This window comes from Schistocerca cancellata, chromosome 1 (assembly GCF_023864275.1).
Source record: "Schistocerca cancellata isolate TAMUIC-IGC-003103 chromosome 1, iqSchCanc2.1, whole genome shotgun sequence".
NCBI lineage: Eukaryota > Metazoa > Arthropoda > Insecta > Orthoptera > Acrididae > Schistocerca > Schistocerca cancellata.
Genome location: NC_064626.1, coordinates 662,714,889 through 662,739,766, shown reverse-complemented (window position 1 = coordinate 662,739,766; position 24,878 = coordinate 662,714,889). Strand labels below are relative to the sequence as shown.

Genomic DNA, 24,878 nt, shown 5'->3' with positions numbered 1-24,878 from the left:
CCAATGAATCTCAACCTGGTACCCGCCTTACCAACAATTAATTTTATATGATCATTCCACTTCAAATCGTTCCGCACGCATACTCCCAGATATTTTACAGAAGTAACTGCTACCAGTGTTTGTTCCGCTATCATATAGTCATACAATAAAGGATCCTTCTTTCTATGTATTCGCAATACATTACATTTGTCTATGTTAAGGGTCAGTTGCCACTCCCTGCACCAAGTGCCTATCCGCTGCAGATCTTCCTGCATTTCGCTACAATTTTCTAATGCTGCAACTTCTCTGTATACTACAGCATCATCCGCGAAAAGCCGCATGGAACTTCCGACACTATCTACTAGGTCATTTATATATATTGTGAAAAGCAATGGTCCCATAACACTCCCCTGTGGCACGCCAGAGGTTACTTTAACGTCTGTAGATGTCTCTCCATTGAGAACAACATGCTGTGTTCTGTTTGCTAAAAACTCTTCAATCCAGCCACACAGCTGGTCTGATATTCCGTAGGCTCTTACTTTGTTTATCAGACGACAGTGCGGAACTGTATCGAACGCCTTCCGGAAGTCAAGGAAAATGGCATCTACCTGGGAACCTGTATCTAATATTTTCTGGGTTTCATGAACAAATAATGCGAGTTGGGTTTCACACGATCGCTGTTTCCGGAATCCATGTTGATTCCTACATAGTAGATTCTGAGTTTCCAAAAACGACATGATACTCGAACAAAAGACATGTTCTAAAATTCTACAACAGATCGACGTCAGAGAGATAGGTCTATAGTTTTGCGCATCTGCTCGACGACCCTTCTTGAAGACTGGGACTACCTGTGCTCTTTTCCAATCATTTGGAACCTTCTGTTCCTCTAGAGACTTGCGGTACACGGCTGTTAGAAGGGGGGCAAGTTCTTTCGCGTACTCTGTGTAGAATCGAATTGGTATCCCGTCAGGTCCAGTGGACTTTCCTCTGTTGAGTGATTCCAGTTGCTTTTCTATTCCTTGGACACTTATTTCAATGTCAGCCATTTTTTCGTTGGTGCGAGGATTTAGAGAAGGAACTGCAGTGCGGTCTTCCTCTGTGAAACAGCTTTGGAAAAAGGTGTTTAGTATTTCAGCTTTACGCTTGTCATCCTCTGTTTCAATGCCATCATCATCCCAGAGTGTCTGGACATGATGTTTCGAGCCACTTACTGATTTAACGTAAGAGGTGGCAGCACAATGCACCTAATATGAAAAACATATATTTTTGGTGGTGTGTGGATACTTTTGATCACATAGTGTACATCACTACCTATTTTGGGACCTAAATTCCTGTGGCAGCTGATCCTCTGTGCTGATGAAGGTAGCTTTCCACCAATACACAATTGGTCAGCAGTTGTTTGCTGTACATTCTTCAGTTTATTATTTCAGGAAATAGCAGCTTTCAATGAGCATAGTGCGACAACAGTGTGAAAGAATGAGCAGAAGAGAACTAGATAAGTCAGATACTTGGCAGATGACTGGAAATTGCAGTACCGGCACATAATTAGGTTCATGAACATGTCACTGATCATGTGCTTAAGAATGTATTAAAGTCCAATGTGATATAAACAGTAGTTATTTAATATACATGAGGAAGAAGCAGCTTCTTTCATACAGCAGATTCACACTAATTTATACATCTTAAATTTAGCTTCATTATGTACAAACATTTCACAGCAATAAACTGACAGTTAATATGCTTCACTTTGTTAACATATACCTTAACCTGTTACACAGCCCTGAAGGTTCTCTTTTTAATAGAATGTATGAAACATAATGAATGAATGAATGAATGACAAACATTAGAGGTTCATCTCTAGTATCGATGTAGCAGTACGAATCAATTATATATGTGCCCTTCCCTCCTCCTGGAGTACCATACAAACCCAGGCAAATCAATGGTGTCCTACACCTTCAGTGCCCCTACACTTTCATTCAAGTAAGTCTTTTCACTACATTTAATTAGAGACCAGACAGAAAGAATATTAACATTTAATTATTATCAAAATCAATGTGATCACAGACAAGAGTTCTAGGTCAGATGTAAAATCAAATCATAATAAATTGATCTATTAAAGGGATCTCTTCAATAATCACCAGAAATATTTTATTGAAAGCACCTTAAATGTGAATAACGATACCTGAATGAGAATTGAAACACTATTTTACAGAATAAGAATCCACTAAGACCCAAAAGGTATCCAGAGAAAGTGGCCATGTGTGAGTGAGTTGTTCTTGGGTGAATGTGTGACAGTTTTCTGCCTCTGAAGAAGGACTTTGTCCAAAAGCTGAAATATTTCTAGTATACATTTTCATTGTACCTGTCTGTGACTCAACCCCTCTATGTGGTGAGTATCAGTCTGTGTTTTCCATATTGTTATTACTTCTTTTTATATTAATAGAACATAGCTACTTTGAAACAACCACTGCTCTTCCTCTTACATTGCTCAGCAGCTGTTTTTAAGTACTATTTCATACCAAATACCTATGGAGCCAAGGACATATACAAAAGCTGAAATGGGAGGATGGCGTGGGTGGGATGGGGTGGGTGGGGGGCAGGGGAAGTACTCACAGTAATATGTGACAGGGGGAAGGTAGAGAAAATGAAGCCCAGTTTCTTACAAAATAAAATTCAAAGCCACTGAAAAACTGTAGGCCTATTTTGTAATCAGCAAACATATTTATGATTTTGATGTTTCATGACAAATGGTTTTTGTTTACTGATTAGATCTTACATCAAGAGCTGTATAATTACTAAAAAAGTTAATACCCATTTAATATGAGAATTAGAGTTACACAAATTTACTTCTCTGAGTACAAACATTATGATGAATTATAGAAAGAAATGTGAACATAGTCCACCGTCTCGTCTCGCTGTTACAGGGGTTCTACAAATCAGAAAAATTAAAACAAAATAGCTGGCACCTTGGCACAAATAATGATGTGTTTATTGGCAGTGAATGGCATCCTCAGATGTCTCCTTTCAGTGTGAACTACAGTAACAACCACTGCTGTAGAAAATTTTATATATTTATATACCATATGCTTGAGTGTGTCATCATGTGTTATGCAGACACACCTCATTTCCTTTCAAAAGTGTTAAGTCTTGAGTTTCTGAAGCTGAGAAAAACCATTTTCTGGTAACTACTTGTCAGTGAGATTTGGGCACATACAAGACATACTATGATATGTACCACTTCCCAGATTTTTAAAAAAAGCTACATTTTTCAAAAAATAACAATGTACTGTTTTAAAAAATATTTTTGTTGAAGCAATGACACTACCACCAATTGAAAACCACTCAAAAAAATTGTCAGTGTCCCTATTACAGAACTATGGTGGCTGCAGACATTGTTGCAGTGCAATAGACAGAAATTCCTGGATGGAACAAAGAGCTTGAAAGGTAGTGTAAATACTATTTTCTGTTACATGTTTCTATGCTCCTAACATCAGTCCATTATAGATGAGTGGTTGCCTTTCCCTTATTTTACTTGATATTGAATACAACTGAGTGTCGGATTTGGTTATGAGCTATGCACAATGTGATTTTTCATCGTCACATTTAAGGGTTTTTCTATGGAATGCCTTGACACAGAGCAACTCTTATTACACTTGTGACAACACTGCCAAAATTTTGACGTTGGGTACAAACATTTTTCTATTGCCCTTAACATTTAATGGTTTCTTTACATCACTATAGGAGAATATACACGTCACTCATTTATGGCAGTTTGTTGATTTTCACAGACCTCTTTGATTCTGTTTTGTCACCTGATTAAAAAAATTAAGAAACTGGCCAGTAGTAGATAATGAATACTGAATCTATTTTTAAGGGCATGTTAGCTGCAGCCATTATCTCATTTTTAATTCATTCAGTTAATTTATATTGAAACATATTGCAGTATATCACATAATTGTATGCTTTAAAATTTATTTAAAATACTTTGTGAATTTGCACTTGGTGTGGTAGCAGTATCTTTGCCTCAAGTGGCTGCCATCTAGAGAAACTATATTACTTTTCAAAGTCAGTAGTGCCCAAGGGCAGTGTGACAGGATCATATACATAAATGATATGGTGGACACCGTGGGCAGTAATCTGTAGTTGTTTCCGATAATGCTGTGGTGTATGGTAGGGTGTTGAAGTTGAGTGACTGTAGGAGGACACAAGATGACTTGCACAAAATTTCTAGTTGATGTGATAAATGACAACTAGTTGTAAGTGTAGAAGAGCCTAGGTTAATGCTGATAAGTAGGAAAAACAAACCCCTAATGTTAGATACACCATCTGTAATGCCCTGCTTGACACAGACACATCATTTAAATATCTGGGTGCAACACTGTAAAGTGATACAAAATGGGACGACCATGTAGGGAAGAAGAATGGTTGACCTTGGTTTATTGGGAGAATTTAGGGAAATTGTGGTTCATCTGTAAAGGAGACCACATATAGGACACTAGTGCTACTATTCTAGAGTAATGCGAGAGTGTTTGGAATCCACACTAGATCAAATTAAATAAATATATCAAAACAATTGAGAGGCCACCTGGTAGATTTGTTACTGGTAGGTTCAAATAACATGCAAGTATTATGGAGATTCTTCAGGAGCTTAAGTGAGAATACCTGGAGGGAAGGCTATTTTCTTTTCAAGGTGGACAATTGAGAAAATTTAGAGAACCGGCATTTGAAGCTGATTGTGGAACAATTCTACTGCCACCAAAATATGTTTCATGTAAGAACCACAATGATAAGATACAGGAAATTAGTGCTCACACAGAGCAGAGAATTAGTGCTCACACAGAGCATTTTCCCTTGCTCTATTTGTGAGTGGAACAGGACAGGAAATGACTAGTAAAGTTACAGGGCACACTCCGCAATGCACTGTACAATGGCTTGTGGAGTATGTATGTAGATATAGATGTAGAGGGATTCCTTGCTACTTATGGCAGTCAGTCACTGATTCATTGTGGATTATAAATGTATTGCAATATTGCTTAAGATCCCACTCTCTCTCATTATCTCTTTCACATCACTGATGTTTACTGATTGCTCATTCTTTTCAGGTATGATGTGTTTTTATGATACAATAAAAAAGTATTATCCTGCTCATAGTTTGAACAAGAAGAGAATAGAAGCTTTCAAAATGTGGTGCTACAGAAGAATGCTGAAGATTAGATGGGTAGATCACATAACTAATGAGGAGGTATTGAATAGAATTGGGGAGAATAGGAGTTTGTGGCACAACTTGACAAGAAGAAGGGACCAGTTGGTAGGACATGTTCTGAGGCTTCAGGGGATCACAAATTTAGCATTGGAGGGCAGCGTGGAGGGTAAAAATTGTAGAGGGAGACCAAGAGATGAATACACTAAGCAGATTCAGAAGAAGGATTTAGGTTACAGTAAGTACTGGGAGATGAAGAAGCTTGCACAGGATAGAGTAGCATGGAGAGCTGCATCAAACCAGTCTCAGGACTGAAGACCACAACAACAACAACAACAACAACATCCTGCTCGTGTGTTCTCTTGAGTATTCACAATTAAACCTCAATCTATAATTAGAAGATGAACTTTAGATCACCTTATGTAATATGTAAAGTTAATTAAAGTGCCTTCAGCACTATTTTGTTTACATTTTATAGTTTGTCATACCTTGTTCATATTTGGCATGCAATTTCAATTAACATACAAATAACTATTTATCCTTTTGTGGCTCAATTTAGAACCTGCATTTTAATTAATGATGTCAAATTAGTGGCTTTATCTATATGGTTGTAGAATGTTCAGTAAACAGGATTGCCAGCAGATAGGATAACCATGGTGCATAATACTGATTCTATTTCATATGCATCTGTGAAACAGTTCTGCACACCATACATACCAGTAACTTGAGATGAAACAAATTGAATCAATTTCTTACAATAATACAAGAGTTAAAATTGTATTAATAAAATGGCAATGGAGTTACTATCTTCTGGGTAATAGGAACTTCTGTCAATGAATATAACAGAAAGTGAACATCCTGAAGATTTAGAGAATGAAGAAAGGAAAGAAAATTAGTACAGAAACTGAGAAGATATAAGTTTCATTACCCCAGTTTTAATGCTTTCTGCTGCTTACATGTTCAACATTAAAACACTCTTTCAAACATTAACTAAAACGAAAGGAAATGTATGCACATATGCGCAACCCTCTCCCCCCCCTCCCCCCAACTCACATGCGCAATCTTACATCTCTCACTAAAATCAGAAAATTTCCTGAGTATCTATGACATATTGCTTCTAGCAAGTGTTTGAATGATATTAGCTACACAAAGACTTACTTGAAGGACGTATGGTCCTGGCGCAGAGTGAGAGGCCTGCTTTCTTGTGTTGGTGTGTTCTGTGGAGTACCTGGACCGCTCCCTCCTGTATTACTGCCTCCACTACCTTTCTTTTTCAATGCAGACTTAAGCGGCACAGCATGGAACTTTGGTTCTTTTGCCGGTATCTCCTCAACACGTGTCGTGTCTATACTTGGATCAGGCTGTGGAACACGGAACAGGTAGTGTGCATCGTCTTCATCACCTTCATCATCTTCATCCTCACCTTCATCGCAGCACGAGCCCTCATCTTGATCTGATAAATAATTTCAGTATCACAAACACATCAAAATACACACACACACACACACACACACACACACAAAATAATTACATTTCCCCACAATCCCCAACTAAACAAGTCCGCTGCAATATGAATATGTGATCTACACAGTCAACTATGCAAACAATGAGTTATTCTTTGATGTATTGTTTATTTTATTTACACAGGCTCATTTTTGCTTCCTTTTAATGAGGTAACCAAATACCTCTTATAATTTATTTCAAATCCTTTCCACGCAAAATAATCAAACAGAATTCCATATTGGAATGGAAAAGAGGAGAAGGTACAGACACACAAGGTAGGAGAGAGATAGGGGATAGGAGAAACAAGATACAATCATTTTGATACGAGTAACAGTTAGCAAATGTCCACCAATAAGAGGCCTACATTTAGTGATTTTGAAACAGACATTTATTGCACTATTCTTTTCTTACATATATGTAAAATAGTGTGCATGGCTATACAATTTTATTAAAAAAAGTGTTTCTTCTCAGCACAGTTCCAAAAGCAAGCATGAAATTTGCTCAGTTTATAAGCTAGCAGATCAGACTACTTTAAAAAAAAAAAGCCTGTAGCAAACAAGTCAAATGAACTGAGGAAATAAAGAAACTGTATTAAGTTATAACATTAGGTTATCATGCTTACACAGTCAAAACTTAAGCTTCCAGTAACTTGGAATAAACATTTTTTTCCCAAAATCAGTGCTACTTTTTGAAACATTTGCCTCCTACTGGAAGCAAAACATTACTGCCTCATTAATAAAAATGTGACCTCCTGGACTGATGTGAGCAGTCAATAATTTTTTTCCATATTTGCTTCACTGCTAGGTCCCTTTCACCTCAGGAGCACTTTAGATGCTGTAGAAGGTTTACGTATATTGTTGTGTTATCTAATGTGTATGATGGATGCAAAAGTTACTTAGCTTCTGCATAGTTCTTCTTGCTACATGGGTCTTTGCACTGCCCTGATTATCATCACTGCTACTAGACAATATGCCCAAGTTTTAATCAGTAACACATTTCTCCCTGATGTGTACAATACACTTCAAACTGCATTGTTTCAACAGTTTTCAAGAGATAATAATCTAGAATAAGCATGGTGCACTTCCATAGCATCACTTATAAAGAGTGACTTACAGCGAGTGTTCTGGACCTCAACTTAACCAGCTATTTTACTTGAACACCTGAGATTGTACATTGGTAACACAGTTCAGTCATCAACTATTGACAAATACTGCTCTCCTGTGTGACCTAGTAGTAGCAGTAGTAGTAGTGATTTCCAATTAAATGACACAAAGAGAATAATCACTGATAAGTCAAAAACATCACCACTCTCTAGCCTCACGTCTTCTTTATTTTTTCACCACCCAATATCAAATGACAACCTGATGGGGTTGAATGGGATCTCAATTTCATATCTACAAAGTTTGTCTCTTCACATTCTTGTACTGGTTTCAATATCTGATGTCAACCATACATTATACATTCTTGTTGTATCTTGCTACTAGTGCAAGTGAGTGCAAGTGTGCTAAGTGTAGTGTTGCTGTGTGTGTGTACATAAATCAACTGCCAACTGTCTCAGCATGAGCTGCCCACCAGAATCTGTCTGTAGGAAGCATGCACACTCCACAGTCTCCACTATGGCATCTACTGGTGACTCGCACCTATATAAGTGTGGATTAGCGCAGTCTCATGCTCAATACGTTCTTTTAGTTTGTACCACTCACATCAGTTGTTCTGTGTATTGCTTATGTTGCAGCTTCTGTATGATTCTTTTGTCTTGTTATGTGTGGAGTTTAGAGAGTCTTATTTTCGCTATTATTCAGAGGTTTATTCATAAAGACATATTTGTGTTACTTACATCAGTTTTGTGTATTTCTTGGTTACTACACATTGGCAATGAGGATGAAATAATCTTGTAGTAACGAAGTAACACAAATATGGCTTCATTCATAAACTTCTGAACAATAATGGAAATAAACCTCTCATATCCCCACACATAAAAAAAAAGAATCATACAGAAGGTGCAACATAAGTGATACAAAGAACAACTGATGTGACAGGTAGAAACTAAAAGAACTTAGTGAGTGAGAGTCAGCACTCTGATACAGTTGGCGGTTGGTTTAGGTACACACGTGCAGTGACACTACACTTGGCGCGTGCACACACACACACACACACACACACACACACACACACACACACTAGTAGCAGGATACAGCAATTCTTGACATTGCTTTTCTCTTTTACAACATGCCTCTGGCTCTCTCTCAATTAAGATGTAATCTGGATTGACTGGCATAGTACATGGTTGCCTATGATGTATTCCTCAATGGGAATTTTCTTGCTCTTAACACTTTCCTATATGTTGTTCTCAAAATGTTCCAGTCTTTTTTTTCCTTAACAATGAAATTCAAGTAATAGATATCTACATTCCAAAAGAAACTATCTTACAGCTATGCTTTCTTGCAGCCAGTGATATTATATTTTCAATTTTCATTTGCCAGTCTTGTCCTTTTCTTTACAAAAGACTCACTTGCTTGAGTAATTCTTCTTTATGTAACTGTTTTCATGTTTGCTGCAGCAGTTATAAAATATCATAGGAAATCCTGCAGCAAATGGAATTTTCCTTAAAAATGAAATTCGTTTTATTTCGTATCACAACCTGCTTCTGTGTTACATGGCAAGCATAAACTAAATTCTAAAAAAACTTGCATATTTTACATGTGAAAAGACAACTCTCCATATCATGCAATCAACAGCCAATCTCTAAAGATCCAGTATAAGGACACAGTCCAAAAAATTAATAACCCCCAAGAGACATCATACTAATACTGTGTATCATCATCTCTAGCCTTGATATTTCTCCAGGTATCTACGAGGGTTGTTTTTTAAGTAAGGGCCGTTTTTATTTTAAAAAAAAGATACAAATACTTTTGTAAAAAAACTTTTATTTTCTGATTCTACACACTTTTACCTATTTTTCTACATAGTTTCCTTGTTTATTTAAGCACTTGTCATACCGTACAACTAAGTTTTTAATTCCCTCTTCAAAGAATTCGGCCGCCTGCTCCGACAGCCAAGAGTTCACGGCCGCTTTCACTTCATCGTCGTCATTGAAGCGCTGCCCGCCAAGATGGTGTTTCAGGTACCGGAAAAGGTGAAAATCGCTAGGAGCAAGGTCGGGGCTGTATGGTGCATGGTCCAAAACTTCCCAGCCAAAAGAATCAATCAAATCTCGAGTCTTTTGAGAGGTGTGAGGCCTAGCGTTATCGTGCAGGAGCAAAACTCCTTTTGTCAGCATGCCGCGCCTTTTGTTTTGAATTGCTCTGCGGAGCTTCTTTAGAGTTTGCACAGTACGCATCTGAGCTGATTGTCGTTCCTCGTGGCATAAAGTCTACTAGCAAAACACCGCGCTGGTCCCAGAACACAGTTGCCATAATCTTGCGCTTTGACAGCGTCTGTTTGGCTTTGACCTTGACGGGTGAGGTTGTGTGTCGCCATTCCATCGACTGTCGCTTGCTTTCGGGAGTGATATGGGATACCCATGTTTCATCTCCAGTGACAATTTGACTCAACATGTCATCCCCTTCTTCCTCGTAACGAATCAAAAAGTTCAATGAAGTGGCAAATCTCTTCCCTTTGTGGTCCTCTGTGAGGAGTCTGGGTACCCACCGAGAACACAGTTTCTTAAAGTTTAGGTTTTCAGACACAATTTTGTACAAAACCGATCTTGAAACTTGTGGAAATTCCAAAGAAAGAGTGGAAATTGTGAATTTTCTGTCCTCACGAATCTTTGTTTCGACTGCAGCCACCAAATCATCAGTGATCACAGACGGCCGGCCTGAGCGTTCTTCGTCATGGACGTTTTGACGACAATTTTTAAACTCTCTAACCCATTGACGCACTTTACCTTCACTCATTGCATTCAAGCCATAGACTTCTGTTAACTGACGATGAATTTCTGCAGCTGATATGCTTCTCGCGGACAAAAAACGTATCACTGACCGTATCTCACACGCGGCGGGCGATTCAATAATCGTAAACATTATAAGGTAGCACAGCGATGCGTACACGTCAGCTATAGAGCTGCAACTTGCATCAGTGTGAACGGGAAGGATGCCGGCAAGAGGCGCGGTGGCTTGTTGCGGCGTCCGCGCGAACTACGGGACTATACGCGCGAACGGCCCTTACTTAAAAAACAACCCTCGTATATAAAGCTGAAGCCAGCCGTTGTTTAGATATTACAGACCCACCAATTTTTGGAGATGTTGATTGCTTTGTTTCACACTGTTCCAGATCATCCCAGACATTTCCTGTAGGAATAAGATCTAGTGATTTAGAGGGCCATTTGAGGTGCAATAGGGTGTCTCATTGTTCCTCAATCTATAAACCTACACATGATGCCCTTTGAAAACAGTTGTCATCTTACAAGATGGGAGTGTCCACAGCATACTCGTCATGAATATGTAGGAGAGGGAACAAGTGTTCACCAATAAAACTGAAGTAAGCATCCTGGTTCATATTAATGGTAACCTGAATGAGTGGACCCCAGTCATTCTATATAACATAGCCCAAGAGCATCACAAAACCACCTTCAAATGTCCACTGCATAACTGCATGCAGTTCATCCAGACAGTGGTCAAGATGGATCTGCATTTGCTGACAGCATCAGTTCCTCTATCAGTTATCATTGACAAAGCATGACACTCATCTCTGATCCCAGCCAGTTAGGATCTATTCACAATCACTGTTATCATGTCATGTTACACAGTTATGAGACACACCCCATTCCTTGTAGACACTTTGGACAATCTGCACCAATACATCAGCAAATAGGGTACTGTCATTTACTGGATGGTCATAGTTACATCAAAACATGATAGCTCCTTTCCACTATGTTATATTCCCCATCAGTCTATCCTACTGTGCTATTTCCATGCAACTGACTGGCACGTACACATCACTTCACTGCCACAACTTATGTCAGTGATAGAAGGCCACAAGGCTGCCTGGTATAAGGTCTACAACTACTGTGCTCCAAAGTGCTATTTTAAAGGTGACCACTGTGTCATCCTCTGCCAATGTCATCACTGGATAGGATATGGAGAAGTCATAAGGTCGGCACACTGCTTTCCTGGTCATTGTCAGGTTTCTTGACCTCGAAACCACTACTAATCAGTCGAGTAGCGCCTCCGTTGACCCCATGACCATGAGTGCACCCCATGCCAGTTCTCCCATAAAGAGAAGATCCACGTGGCAGTCAGCCAAGCTGACCACCAGCTACAGAGATGGAAATCAAGCTTATTACAAGCATAATATTTGTGGACATGCAGTACTGTGAATGATGACAGCAGCTTCTTTTGATGGCAACCACACACTGGGAATGATTTCAAATCCATTTATCTGTGGTCATTATTCCTACAGATTCTGTTTCTTTTCATTTTGATGTGCTGTTATGACTCAAATACCGATGGTAACACACATCGTATACTAGCATATGCTCTGATCTGCCAAAAGATGTGGGCTTACCGTCAAACAAGAATGTGGGCACAGGCATGCCGACAGAGGTGGGCGGTGGCTGCGGAGACGAGCTGAACATGGGCGGCGGCGGGATGGGCCCGATCTCGGACACCGGGATGGGCGGCTCGGGCAGTTCAGACAGTGTGAGTGGTGCAGGGCGGTCGCCGGGGCCCGTGGGCATGCCGGCCGTGGGCGGCACCGACGACGTGGAGGTGGCGACTGACACGCTGCCGCCAGGGGGCGGAGGGGCCGGTGGGGGCACATCACTCACTTCTGGACCACCTGCAACACAATGGGGCCACACCTCTTACTTGTGCACTCTGGTTGCAGCTCCTTGTGTATACAGTACGGCGGGTTCGGATAACTGATTTTTCAGATAACCATTTACAAAAGGATGTTGCAAGCATGCTCAGAGGAATTTGAAACAAAGAAACACTCATTTCATCATAAAACGGTACACACATATTATATATCATATCTCTCCCGAGTAACACAGAGAACCAACAACTATTCTGTTCATAATGTCCTGACACAGTTCTCACTGGGAAATAGAGCAAGATCCAATCACTGATGCGCTACATGTTGACACGCAGGGGGAGAAAGATGTGAACAGAACAAATGGCAATTTCCTCAATCCACTCCAGGGACTTCACATTTACTCAATGCTTTGATACTGCACAGCTTAAGAATCACATGTTGTAATGCCTGCTATATGAACCAGTAGTGTATCTTAATATCATTAATGTTGGCAGTGGCTGGACACAAAACACTTGTGCTACAAAGTTGAGTGAATATCAGCTTCTATAATCTGCAAATTACTGTGAAGTGCATGACACAGGTTATTGAACATTGCATCAGTTACTCGGGCTACTTCTCATTCCATTCAAATATGGGGCATGGTAAGAATGCTTGGTTAATCATCTCTCTGCCTACTGTAACTGCATTTGCATTCTCTACAGGAGTGATATGTAAGATTGTAGTATTTGATTAGATTCCTCACTTAAATCTGCATCTTGAAACTTTATAAGTAGGCTTTCATGAGATAGTTTGTGTGATGCTCTCCCACAAGCAAGGCCATACAAATGGGGTGGTGAAATAGGCCCAGTCAAGGACACAGAGTTGGCACAAAACTAAAATATTGTTACATGAGCACTCCTACCCCCTGTGTTCCTATCCTCTGTCTATGAGGAGAATGCTTTCCCTTCACCCGCAACTGCAAACGCATGCTAGTATCACAGTGTCATTTGGTCCAAGCAGTATAATAAAGAAACCACTACTACAGAATAGATGTCCATCGCAAACATGATTTCAGTGGCAACAGTGCACTTGGTTCATACATTTGAAGACTACACAGCTCATCAATATTCAACACTGGAGTTCTTGCTGCTATTCTGATACTGTATTATAGAACCTCAAATGTAAGTGAGTGGGTGTTGAAGGAAATATGCTATTTGATCAAGGGGTTCTGATTTTTGCCGATTTCTGTTGACTGAAGACTGGACCAAGACAGTTAGGGTTAGAATGCTTCAAAGTATTTGATAGAATAATACGTGAAATCAAAAATAGACCACAAATATATCACACCAGTTCATTTAATTTTAATTTCCTGTCCTGAATCACACTAAATGAAAGCTTTGTAATTTATCTTGCAAATTGTGCAGCTGATTTTGTCACCAAAGCTAGAGATATTGATACAGGGTGATAGTTAATGAAATGTCCATTTTTAAGTTCTAAGTGAATTGGGTACTGACACAGCATACCATTTGGATATTTTGAAGGTTTTTTCCCAATGTATGGGTTAACAGACTCTTATCTAAACATTAAAATGGCTTTGAGGATATTTATGAAAATAGCAAAGGCTGTGGCATAATGTGAATGTATTTTCACCCAAATAAAGCTCTAAAGAAGCCTTTCCCTCGGCCCGAGACTGTAAACGCACGCTGTTGGCACAGCGTCATTTGCTCCAGGTAGAATCATACAGAAAGAACTGCGAAATAGACGTCACATGGGATATGTGTCAACAGTGCGCTTGGTTCGTGCAGGTGACGCCTAACAGATAGCTCATTTTTTAACAATGGAATTTTTGCTGCTATATTCGCTACAGTATTTTAGGATCTCTAATGTTGGCGAGCGGGTGCGGAAGCAAATATGCTGTTTAACGAAGCCTTTCGAATTTTGCCAATTTCTGCCACCTGAGGGCCGCAGGGATCATGTTTACGCTAGAGTACTCGTAAGTATTGAATGGAATATAAATAAAATGGAAAACCGACCTCCCTTATAACTCACAATTTCATCTCAATTTCATTTTTCTCAGGAACGCGTTAAATGGAAGCTCTATAACTTATACTGAAATATGCACAGCAGATTTTCGTGGAAAATATAGCAGAAATATCGATAGCGCTGAGCTAGTTAACGGAACTGCGTCTTTCAAAATTCCGCGAGAAACAGCTGATGAGTAGCACTGACAGAGCTTCCTGTTTGGATATTTTAAAGTTTTTTTCTCTTCAGAGTATAGATAACGAGATGCTTATCGAAACATCGAAATTACCTTAGAGGATATGTATGAAACTCCAGAACGGCAGCATCTTGTCCACACGGTTTCAGGAAGTTAAAGATGATGTAAAAATTCCCAAGGTTGAGTAGGGGTGAAGCAAAGTGTCACATTCAGCTGTCTTGTCGACAGAATATGATACACTCGCTAAAATTATTAATGAAATAATTAATGAGTGTGCTTCGCTGAGAGCAAGGAAATGGAATGTAAAATATAGTAGAAACACAATTCTCGGAAAGGAATGTGTTCTGAACACTTAATTATAGCTCTTTCTCTTATTTACAGTTACTGATTTCTGCGCAATAAATAATTCTGTTCCTTATTATATATCACACTAAAATCAGTGAACAGTAGTTGCCATAAACAGTATGACATACATTGTTTTATTTCTAGTTTTTTTTAGAAAGTTACGCATTTTTTCTGTTAACTGCAATGATGCATTTAATTTGCTGTATGCAATATTTCTTATCTCGATAGATAGTATTATTATATTAAATGACATTAAATTTACGTTACACGTTACAAAATTTCGTAAATCTTTGTAGAAGAAATTGCAAAAAGGTAGTTTTTCTCGGAGGGGCGGGGAGAGGGGACACAGCTCTGACAGTTCTGCAAACAGCACACGATATCCTCAGTACTGCCCTGGTTCATAGCAAGGACCGCTACTTTGATTGTACTGTATCTTGTACAGAGAGACAGATGTCTAGGTTTCCTTCATTTTCTGCTGGAGTTTCAAACACTGAAAACTTCATGAAACACCACAGGAAAAAAATCCATTGTGGACACATCAGAGGCGATTGCAGGTGTTTATAGAAACAGAAGCAGTGTACAAACACGTAACATGCATTGCTCCTTCCATACATTGTATTGCCTGGAACATTCAGTTCGACCATTGGTTTCTTATTCTAAAATACTCGGCTTACGATCCTCTGCCATCCATATAATTTTCTCCCTACACTTTTGAGGCTGGCTCTAGAACTGAGAATTATTACTACAATTTTATGATAATATGGTATCTAAGAGCCGAAATGGCAATATTTGAGCGACATTCGTAGTGAAATTGCATAAACTGAGACAGAATGCCTTCGTCGTAAGGTAGTCGGCCGAGAGTGACGTTTCTCCTTATGTTTTTATTTGTTTAAAGACAATTTTCATGTAGTATGTGTTTATGGCTATAAGGATAGGCACTTCATAAACACCGTCGGCGGCTCGAAACGTGCAATGTGGCACGAAAGCAGGCTGGTGGGAGTAGTATTATGCCATGGGACCTGCGGTTACGTGGGACCTGTGGTAGTAATCAAAGACAACGCTGACAGCTGTGAACCACCTGCATCCCTTCACGGGATCTTTCAGCAGTATAACTGTCCTCGTATCGGAGTCAGAACAGTGCTACAGTGGTTTGAGGAGCATTATAGTGATCTCACGTTGATCTCTCGGGGCCAAAGTCGCCTGATGTAAATTCTACGGAACCCATCTGGGTCACTATCGGGCGCCATCGCCACGTACGCAAATCAGCGGCCTGTTGTTTACGCGAATTACTTGACCTATGCGTAGACATCTAATGCCTTCACAAACCTACCAACAAATTGTCGGATCCCTGATACGCAGATTCAGTTATGTTTTTCGTCCCAAAGACGGACAAACAAGCTATTAAGCAAGTGATCATAAATTTTGACTCATCAGTGTATGTTTCAACACTAATTTGAGACACCCGTTCCTTTACGGGAGCCACTAATGCACAATACCCGATTGGTACAAATAACCCTGTTAGAATAAGGAAAGTTTCTGAACTGAAAAAAAGAGAGAGAGAGAGGCTTTCGCTTACTCCAGGCCGTAGTATATTGAAACGGGATATGACAAGATGGCTGCAGACGAAGTAACTACCATCTTTGCACAGCACACAAAGAAAATACTTCGAATTTCAAATACACGCAAGGGGAAAACTATACAGTGAGAGCCGATGTTTTTAACCAGCCACAAGGTTTCAGCTTCCACGTCCTTCGATACCATGGAAATGATATGATCGTACGGCATTACTGGCCAGGAGACCTCATCTGAGGTTGTTTGGACACCTGGTGCAAGTCTTTCTACCTGACGCCACTTCGGCGACTTGGGCGTAAATGAAAATAGATGGGCCGGCCGCGGTGGTCGTGCGGTTCTAGGCGCTCCAGTCCGGAGCCGCGCTGCTGCTACGGTCGCAGGTTCGAATCCTGCCTCGGGCATGGATGTGTGTTATGTCCTTAGGTTAGTTAGGTTTAATTAGTTCTAAGTTCTAGGGGACTGATGACCACAGCAGTTGAGTCCCATAGTGCTCAGAGCTATTTTTTTTTAAATAGATGAAATGATGACAACTCAAACTGCCAGTCCCCGAGCCCTGGCCCGGCAGGGAATCGAACGTGGGACCCTGCGTTCTAGAGACAGAGACGTTATCTACCAATTGCGGAATTAATAAAAAGACTAGACTCTGCAGGCCTCACGTATAGGCCATGGTAAACGAACGAGAAACGAATGAGACTCGAGTGAGTAATGAATGAGGCGATGTGCTGTGTGTTCGGCCGTGCGGTGTGCTTCCATGGTTAACGTAGTATACGTTGCCAACCCTGCGGAGAAACTGCGCCTACCCTTGTTAAGTCCTAAAGATGGGGGCGAAGACTTACGCGAGGCTAATTAGAACATCTCCCTCGGCGACGATGTGGGCCACGAGCAGAATTTGAATGGAAACAGATTTGCCTAATGGCCAGTACCGTACAGGGATTTTTTTAATAAACATGATTTATGGTAATCACATAATATTCTGACATTATTGTTTGATAGTCTATCCCAGTTTCAGAAAAATGCGGATAACTAATTTATTGGGATGGATTTTCTAATGTGCTTGCTTAATATATGCGTAATCGACCTGTGATTGCTGTCATTCGATTAGTACTTCCATCAACTGTCAGAATGTGTGACCAAAATTTAGGTGAACTGATTTGTAGCACACTCTTTGTTAGTATGGGCTGGATGTAATGGCTGAATTGGCCTTGCCAGTGTGGGCGTCTTTGGAAAAGTCCTTGATGTACATTCAGGCTTAATGCTTCTCCATAAAGCTTCTTTTTATACTTGCAGATCGCCTACTCTATCGTCAAAAACCAGCACATCCATTCTGACCAAAATCTAATAGTGACTACACCCCATTTTACGCAATGCATATGTACACACCGTTGTCCCGCCTCCATGACGGCATGAAGTACGACGTGGTATCCAACAGTTCTCGTACAAACTAATTAAAATTATTGCGTCTAGATTTGATTCTGCGACAGCACTTTCACAGTAGTCCCATCGGGAACGAATACACCGCTCTGCCACTTTTGAAATACATCCTCGCAGCCTTTCTTTGTTGGGGTGATTAGTACCCTCAGCTATTCCGATGGAATATCCTCGACAGTATCAACTATTTTTCTTTTAAACCTGATTTTCGTATCTGATACGAGCAAGAAATTTCAGTTCGCGATCATACGAAACCTCATACGCGAGCAACAGATGTAATACACGGGCAAAAATGGAAAATTTTCCACCGTGATACATAAGCCCCATATTTATCACACTTAGTTGAAATGTTGATCATAGAACAGGTGTTAAATGATTGAACTTGTATTCCATTCGGAATTGATGTCCACCATCAACATGAGTATGCACAGTGTGACACTCAGGGACACGAATGCTCTCTTGTATTCACTGTGGCATGGAAACTGACAGCCTCCAAATGTCATCTTGAGGAGTTTGTTGGCATGCCTGAAACAGATGCTATGTCAGTTCATGCAGATGGCTGGCTGGAGGCTGACATGACAGTATACAAGGGCTGGACAAAAATGTGGAAGGAAGACGCTAGCCAAGCCTGCAGTTTGCACTGTTGTATTTGACCCCCAATGTTATCAGTGCATTGCAAGTGTCAGTCGTGGTCAGAACTGTTCTGTGTAGTTGTGAGTGCACTGTCAGAGCTAAGAAAATTTGAACGTGGGCAAATTGTTCGTACTCGTATGGTAGGTGCTTCCGCAAGCGAGGGACCCTAAGTGGTCAGTGTTTCAAGAGCTCCGTATCGAAAAATATACACCGCATACAGGGAAAGCGGAAAATCATCATCCGCTAAGTCACAGCGCGAATGAAAGTGTGTGTTGAGTGATCGTGACAGACGTTCATTGGAGAGGATTTGTGACGAAAAATAAGCTGCGAAAGTCACTGCAGAATTGGATGTCGCACCCGCGAATCCTGTCCTAATCAAAACGACACGAAGCGAGCCCCATAAGCAGGGAAACGCAGGACGAGCTGGAACTCCATAAGCACTCATCAGTGATGCAAATGCCAGTTATGGGAGAACATGCTGCAAAAGTCATAAAACGTTAACTATGGAGCAGTTAAAGAAAGTCTTTTGGTCAGATGAGTCTCGTTTCGCACTATTTCTGGCCGAGTTTACGTCCCAAAAGTGAACCATGGTTGGAGTTCGATGATGATTTGGGCAGCCATATTGTGGTACTCTATGGCTCCCACGGTTACTCTGGAAGATCACATTACTGCCGAGAATTACGAAACCATTTTGGCTGATGAGGGTTATCCCCTGGACAGTATTTGTTCCCCAAAGGCGATGCTGTGTTCCAAGAACACAGGGCTCTGCTCACACATCTCGAATCGTCCAGGATGGTTTTGAGAGCACGAGAATGAATTTGCACATCTCCCCTGGTCACCAGTCACCACACTACAATATTACTGAGCCTTTGTGGTCTACTTTTGAGAGAAGGGTGCATAATGCTCTCCACCACCTTCACCGTTACCTGAACTTGCCACTATTATGCAGGAAGAATGGTATAAGATTCCCTTGAAAACCATACCGGACCTGTATTTGTCCGTTCCGAGACGACTGGAAGATGTTTTAATGCCAGTCGGTTTTTTTATACTGTGTTACTTATGGCAATGTGTTGTGTTTTTGGTGTTTCCATAATTTTCTCCAACCCCTTGCGTTTTTACAGCGTGTCCCAGACACGTTCCGTGGGTGACAAATCTAGAGACTGTGCTGGCCACAGACCTGTATATTCTTCATGATATTTATGGTGTGAACTACTGTTTAGGGTCTTTTGCTAGCCTGCTGTAGTATGCTACCTGGTAGCTGCTCATGAAGAGCACAACACTAAGGTTTAACATACTTGCCACATACTGGCGAGCATTCAGCCTCCTTTCAACACTCACCAAATCATTGCCGTTGTCATGTCAAATAGCTCACCACACCATAATTTCACCGAGTTGTAGAGGCGTGGGTATCAGTAATCACTGTTTCCTACTATCCTTAACCGGGTCGTCTGCGGACATTTTTGGCGTTGATTTGGCCGCTACAAACAGAAGCGAAACTCAACGCCGAGCAGCACAGAATGCCAAATAATTTCCTAGTTAACTTGGCTCTACAAGATGCAGGTTTCTGTTCGTCGTATGGTGTCATCCGTAAAATATGCGTGACAACTCGAGATCTCAAATCACTTTCCAGTAGTCTGTACCCGACGTCTCGCGGTTATACACCGCCTGTAGTGTCTGCTCGGATTTCACCTGTCGCCATTTGCTGTTCTTCAGAGCCAGGTGGACAATCCTACAATATCCTCTTGGTTTAGTCCTTCTGGGACGACGTGTTCCAAATCTTCTTGCCACACTGTCGCCCCGAGTCCATCTCGGGTCACGACTCATTTCGAGCCATTGCATTACAGCCAGTTGTCTGTGCATTCTGTCGGTTCAATGCTCCCGCGTTCCTCGAGTCAATGATTCAACGTTTCTCAAAGTTCGAAAGATGGGCGATGAGTTACACTTGCGAGTCATATAGTCTTGCTATGTTACAATCTCCACCTTCTAACTTCCAGTAATGTTATACTTCGAATAGCCATCATATTCCCACTCCATTCTTCATATGCAGGAATGCCATTTTTGTCTACTGAAATGAAACCCGCATAAGGATGAAATTTTAAACAACGTATTTCACAGGCTTGGAAATACTGGTGTTATCAAAACACTGTCAGTATCTGTCAGCATATGTAAACGCAAGAAAAGTTGAAGCCATGTAAGAAAGGTAGCTCCAAACGAGATAGATGGCGTGGTCATGAGACACTGGACTAGCATTTGAGAGCACAAAGTTGAAATCCCTTCCGGCCACCCAGATTTAGGTTTTCTGTAGTTTTTCTATATAGGTGAAGATGAATTCTGGATGGATCTTTTGACAGACACGCCTGATCTCCCCACTCCATTCCTGTCCAATCCGAGTTTGTGCTCCGGCCACAATACTGTCGCCATCGGCAGGAGGTTGACATCGATGATCTTTCCTTATAATAACTGTAGTACAAAATCAGCGAAGAGAAGGCTGTGGTAGACGTATAGGAAAGGAGACAGAAAGAGGGCAAGGAATGAAAATCTTTGTTTGGCTGATTTACATGGACTTAATGAGAAGTACAGGAAGTATACAATTACGTCAAGAGTTAGTTAAGCTGTTACTTTACATCGGTTTATCACGAAAGCCTTAATTAAGACTGTTTGGTAAGTCAGTTTATTGTGAAACAGTTACTAACCACTTATTGATGGAACAGTTAAATCACTTTGTTTATTGCCATTGCCTGTTTCGAACAGTCAGGTTGTCTTCGACAGGCTTCAGTACGTTTACGAGAGGTGTTACTAATGGTCTGTTCCATTGTTTTCGTGTCATAATACTGTTTTAAATCCGACAGACTGAAGACGAAACTTAAGAAACAATGGTATTAGATCTACTATGTGAATCGAAAAAAAATGGTTCAAATGGCTCTAAGCACTATGGGATTTAACATCTGAGGTCATCAGTCCCCTAGACGTAGAACTACTTAAACCAAACTAACCTAAGGACATCACACACATCCATGCCCGAGGCAGGATTCGAACCTGCGACCATAGCAACAGCGCGGTTCCGTAATGAAACGCCTAGAACCGATCGGCCACAGCGGCCGGCTATGTGATTCGTTTAGCTACAGTAAAAACGCCACAGACGTTGTGTACAAATGTAGCTATGAAGCATTAAAACATGGTGAGACATGTCTGTGCTCACAACAGGATAAATCACTGAATTTTGATCTCTCTAACTGACCACTCAAGATAATTTTCAAAAAAGATCTTTAGTATAGCGTCATAAGAATTTTTCACAATGCTACTCTTCTAAACGTTCACGTCTCCCAATTTTTTTACAACTGCCAGACTGAATTCTCCCACTATTACTATAGCACGATTGCGGAATTTACGTGACCTAGTGTTAACCTTTTGCAGATGGTGCAGGTTCTTAAACACAGTACTCTAACAAAGTGACATGGTCGGAAATGAATACGGTGTCTAGCTGTATTTTAAGTTCATAGCAGGGGCGTACCGAGGTCATGGCGAGAGTAGCCCCGGCCGACGGCGCAGGCACAGAGGGGGCGCAAAAACTAACAAAAAAGAGACGATTAACCGGGAGGTACGTGAGTTCTCCTGCCCCAAGTGTCTCTCACCTCTTCTACCTGATTTATCACATCCCGTCCCTCTTCCACTTGCCTCCTCACACCCTCCTCCTTTTCACCTGCCAAATACCGCTCTCGGCCTTCCATTTGCCTCCTACATCTCCCCATTCTCTCCCTCTCTGTAGCAGAAATCGTACGATGGCGTTCGACTCGGGGGTTCGAATCCTGGTGGTGAACTAAATTTTTATTGCCAGTATTTGGTCGACTACGGGAGGAGAGGTGGCGGCGTAAGTTTTTAATCATCAATCTTTGCGCTAATGTGCTGGATTTAATTACACACACACACACACACACACACACACACACACACACACACACACCATTACAGTCAGCAATACTTAACAGACACATTTACATAAAGAGCTCTCATACTCTGCGACGGAAGGGTGTCTTCCAATGTGCAGTTCAGGGAAAAGACTTCCAATTCAGTGGCTGAACGTGCCCCCATGGGCCTCTCAGCCTTTCATGCTATATGACTTTAGTTTACTTTATCTCTCCTTTTCCGCTTTTCTCACCCCATTTCCTTCTTCCCTAGTTCAAATGGCTCTGAACACTATGCGACTTAACTTGTCATCAGTCGCCTAGAACTTACAACTAATTAAACCTAACTAACCTAAGGACATCACACACATCCATGCCCGAGGCAGGATTCGAACCTGCGACCGTAGCGGTCGCTCGGTTCCAGACTGTAGCGCCTAGAACCAAACGGCCACTCCGGCCGGCCCTTCTTCTCTGCTTCGCTGCCCATCCTCCCCACCCCTATCTCTCAATCGCTATCGCTATCGCTCTCTCTCTCTCTCTCTCTTCCTCTCAAAAAAAAAGGGGGGGGGGGCATCTCCTGATCCTCTCTCTGTCCACCTCATTCTATCTCCCCATCTGTGTCCATCTCCTGTGTCATCCCATTTTCACCACCACTATCCTCAATCCTAATGGGAGATAAGTGGTTCTGTGGTTCTTACCGTTCTTACCCTCACAGTACTTCTTTCCAGACAATAAATGATGTGTGTACCAATTTTGCTTGAAACCAATCTCATGGTTTGGAAGGAGATGTGAAAAATACATAATACATACATACATCACTTTTTATTACATATTAACTTTTTATCCATGTATTCGCCCAATTACATGTACCACAGACATAATGGACACATCTCTCCCTCCCCCCTCTCTGTCCCACTATCTGTTGTCCTCCTCCTCCTCCTCCTCCTCTCTGATTTTCTGAGTTCATCTCGCCCTCTCCCTCTCCTCCCCCCTCCACCTGTTCAGCTGTGCCCATCCGCATAAATACCCGTCGGAAAGTATCCAATACCACCCACATGATACACAAGTTGTGCAGGGCAGCCTACATATCAGATGTTAGCAAACCTTTTTATCCCCCCCCCCCCCCCCACTATTGGAGTTAGGTGGTTGTTACCCCCACAATATTTCTTTTCAGACAATAAGTTGTTTGAGTACCAAAATTGGTTACAGTCGATACGTTGATTTACACACACACACACACACACACACACACACACACACACACTACGTTAAAATTCTCCTGTTTCTTGTCTGTAGCTGTCCCATCTGACCAATTTATTCATATAGAAAATTCCATCAGAAACACCTGCAATATGACAAGGAATCCGACACAATCACTGTCACAGCGACAGGATAATTTCTCTAGGGGTAAGAAATTGATTACTGAGAGTAGGAAAGAAAGCGACAGTTAGGAAAAGACTACCAGAAGAGTCAAACGAGTTACAACTTCGAGATTAATATTCCAGGCAGTGTCGATTCGAGCACTGCCATCGACTGCTCGGTGAACGCGAGGCGTGTGTTGTGGTACGGGCAGCCAAAGAATGGAGGGAAGCGAGCAGTAAGCGGGCTGTGAGCACCTGCGTGGGGCGGCGAGCCCCGCGACGCGCAGTGGTCGGCGTGGTAGCAGAGCAGGCGGCGCGTGAGGCGGCCGGGGCCCTGGCCGGCGCCCGCCCCCGCCCCCGGGCCCAGCGAGGACGGCCGCTCGGGCCGGGCGCCCGCGTCCGCCTGCTGCGGGGGCGGCGCGGAGGCGGCGGCCGCCTGCTGCTGGCTTTGCAGCCCGGGGGCGACCGAGGAGGAGGCGGTGGGGGCGGCCGGCGCACCCTCGCCGTGCGACGTAACCGGCGCCGCCGCCGGCAGCGACAGCGATCCGTTCACTTGCTCAGTCTTCTCCTTCCTCGGCTCTGCAACACGACACACACGCCGCCGGCTCAGAATCGCGGCCTCCTCGGTACTTCCGTCCGAATCAAAGTACACTACTGGCCATTAGAATTGCTACACTCAGAAGAAATGCAGATGGTAAACGGGTGTTCATTGGACAAATATATTATACTAGAACTGACATGTAATCACATTTTCACGCAATTTGGGTGCGTAGATCCTGAGAAATCAGTACCCAGAACAACCACCTCTGGCCGTAATAACGGCATTGATACGCCTGGGCATTGAGTCAAACAGAGCTTGGATGGCGTGTACAGGTACAGCTGCCCATGCAGCTTCAACACGATACCACAGTTCATCAAGAGTAGTGACTGGCGTATTGTGACGACCCAGTTGCTCGGCCACCATTGACCAGACGTTTTCACATGGGTGGAGATCTGGAGAA

At 41.8% G+C, this 24,878-nt stretch overlaps 1 protein-coding gene across 1 annotated transcript in view; it reads right to left on the bottom strand.

The window, feature by feature from the left end:
- The window catches only part of LOC126183783 (phosphatase and actin regulator 2-like), a 284,061-nt gene that overhangs the window by 23,256 nt on the left and 235,927 nt on the right, over window positions 1–24,878 (bottom strand). Inside the window, exons 2-3 of the mRNA XM_049926023.1 lie at window positions 12,191–12,463; window positions 6,338–6,632 (exon numbers count right to left, since the gene is read on the bottom strand). Coding sequence (XP_049781980.1) covers window positions 6,338–6,632; window positions 12,191–12,362 — 467 coding nt within the window. The 5' untranslated portion in view covers window positions 12,363–12,463. The remainder of the gene's footprint in view (window positions 1–6,337; window positions 6,633–12,190; window positions 12,464–24,878) is intronic.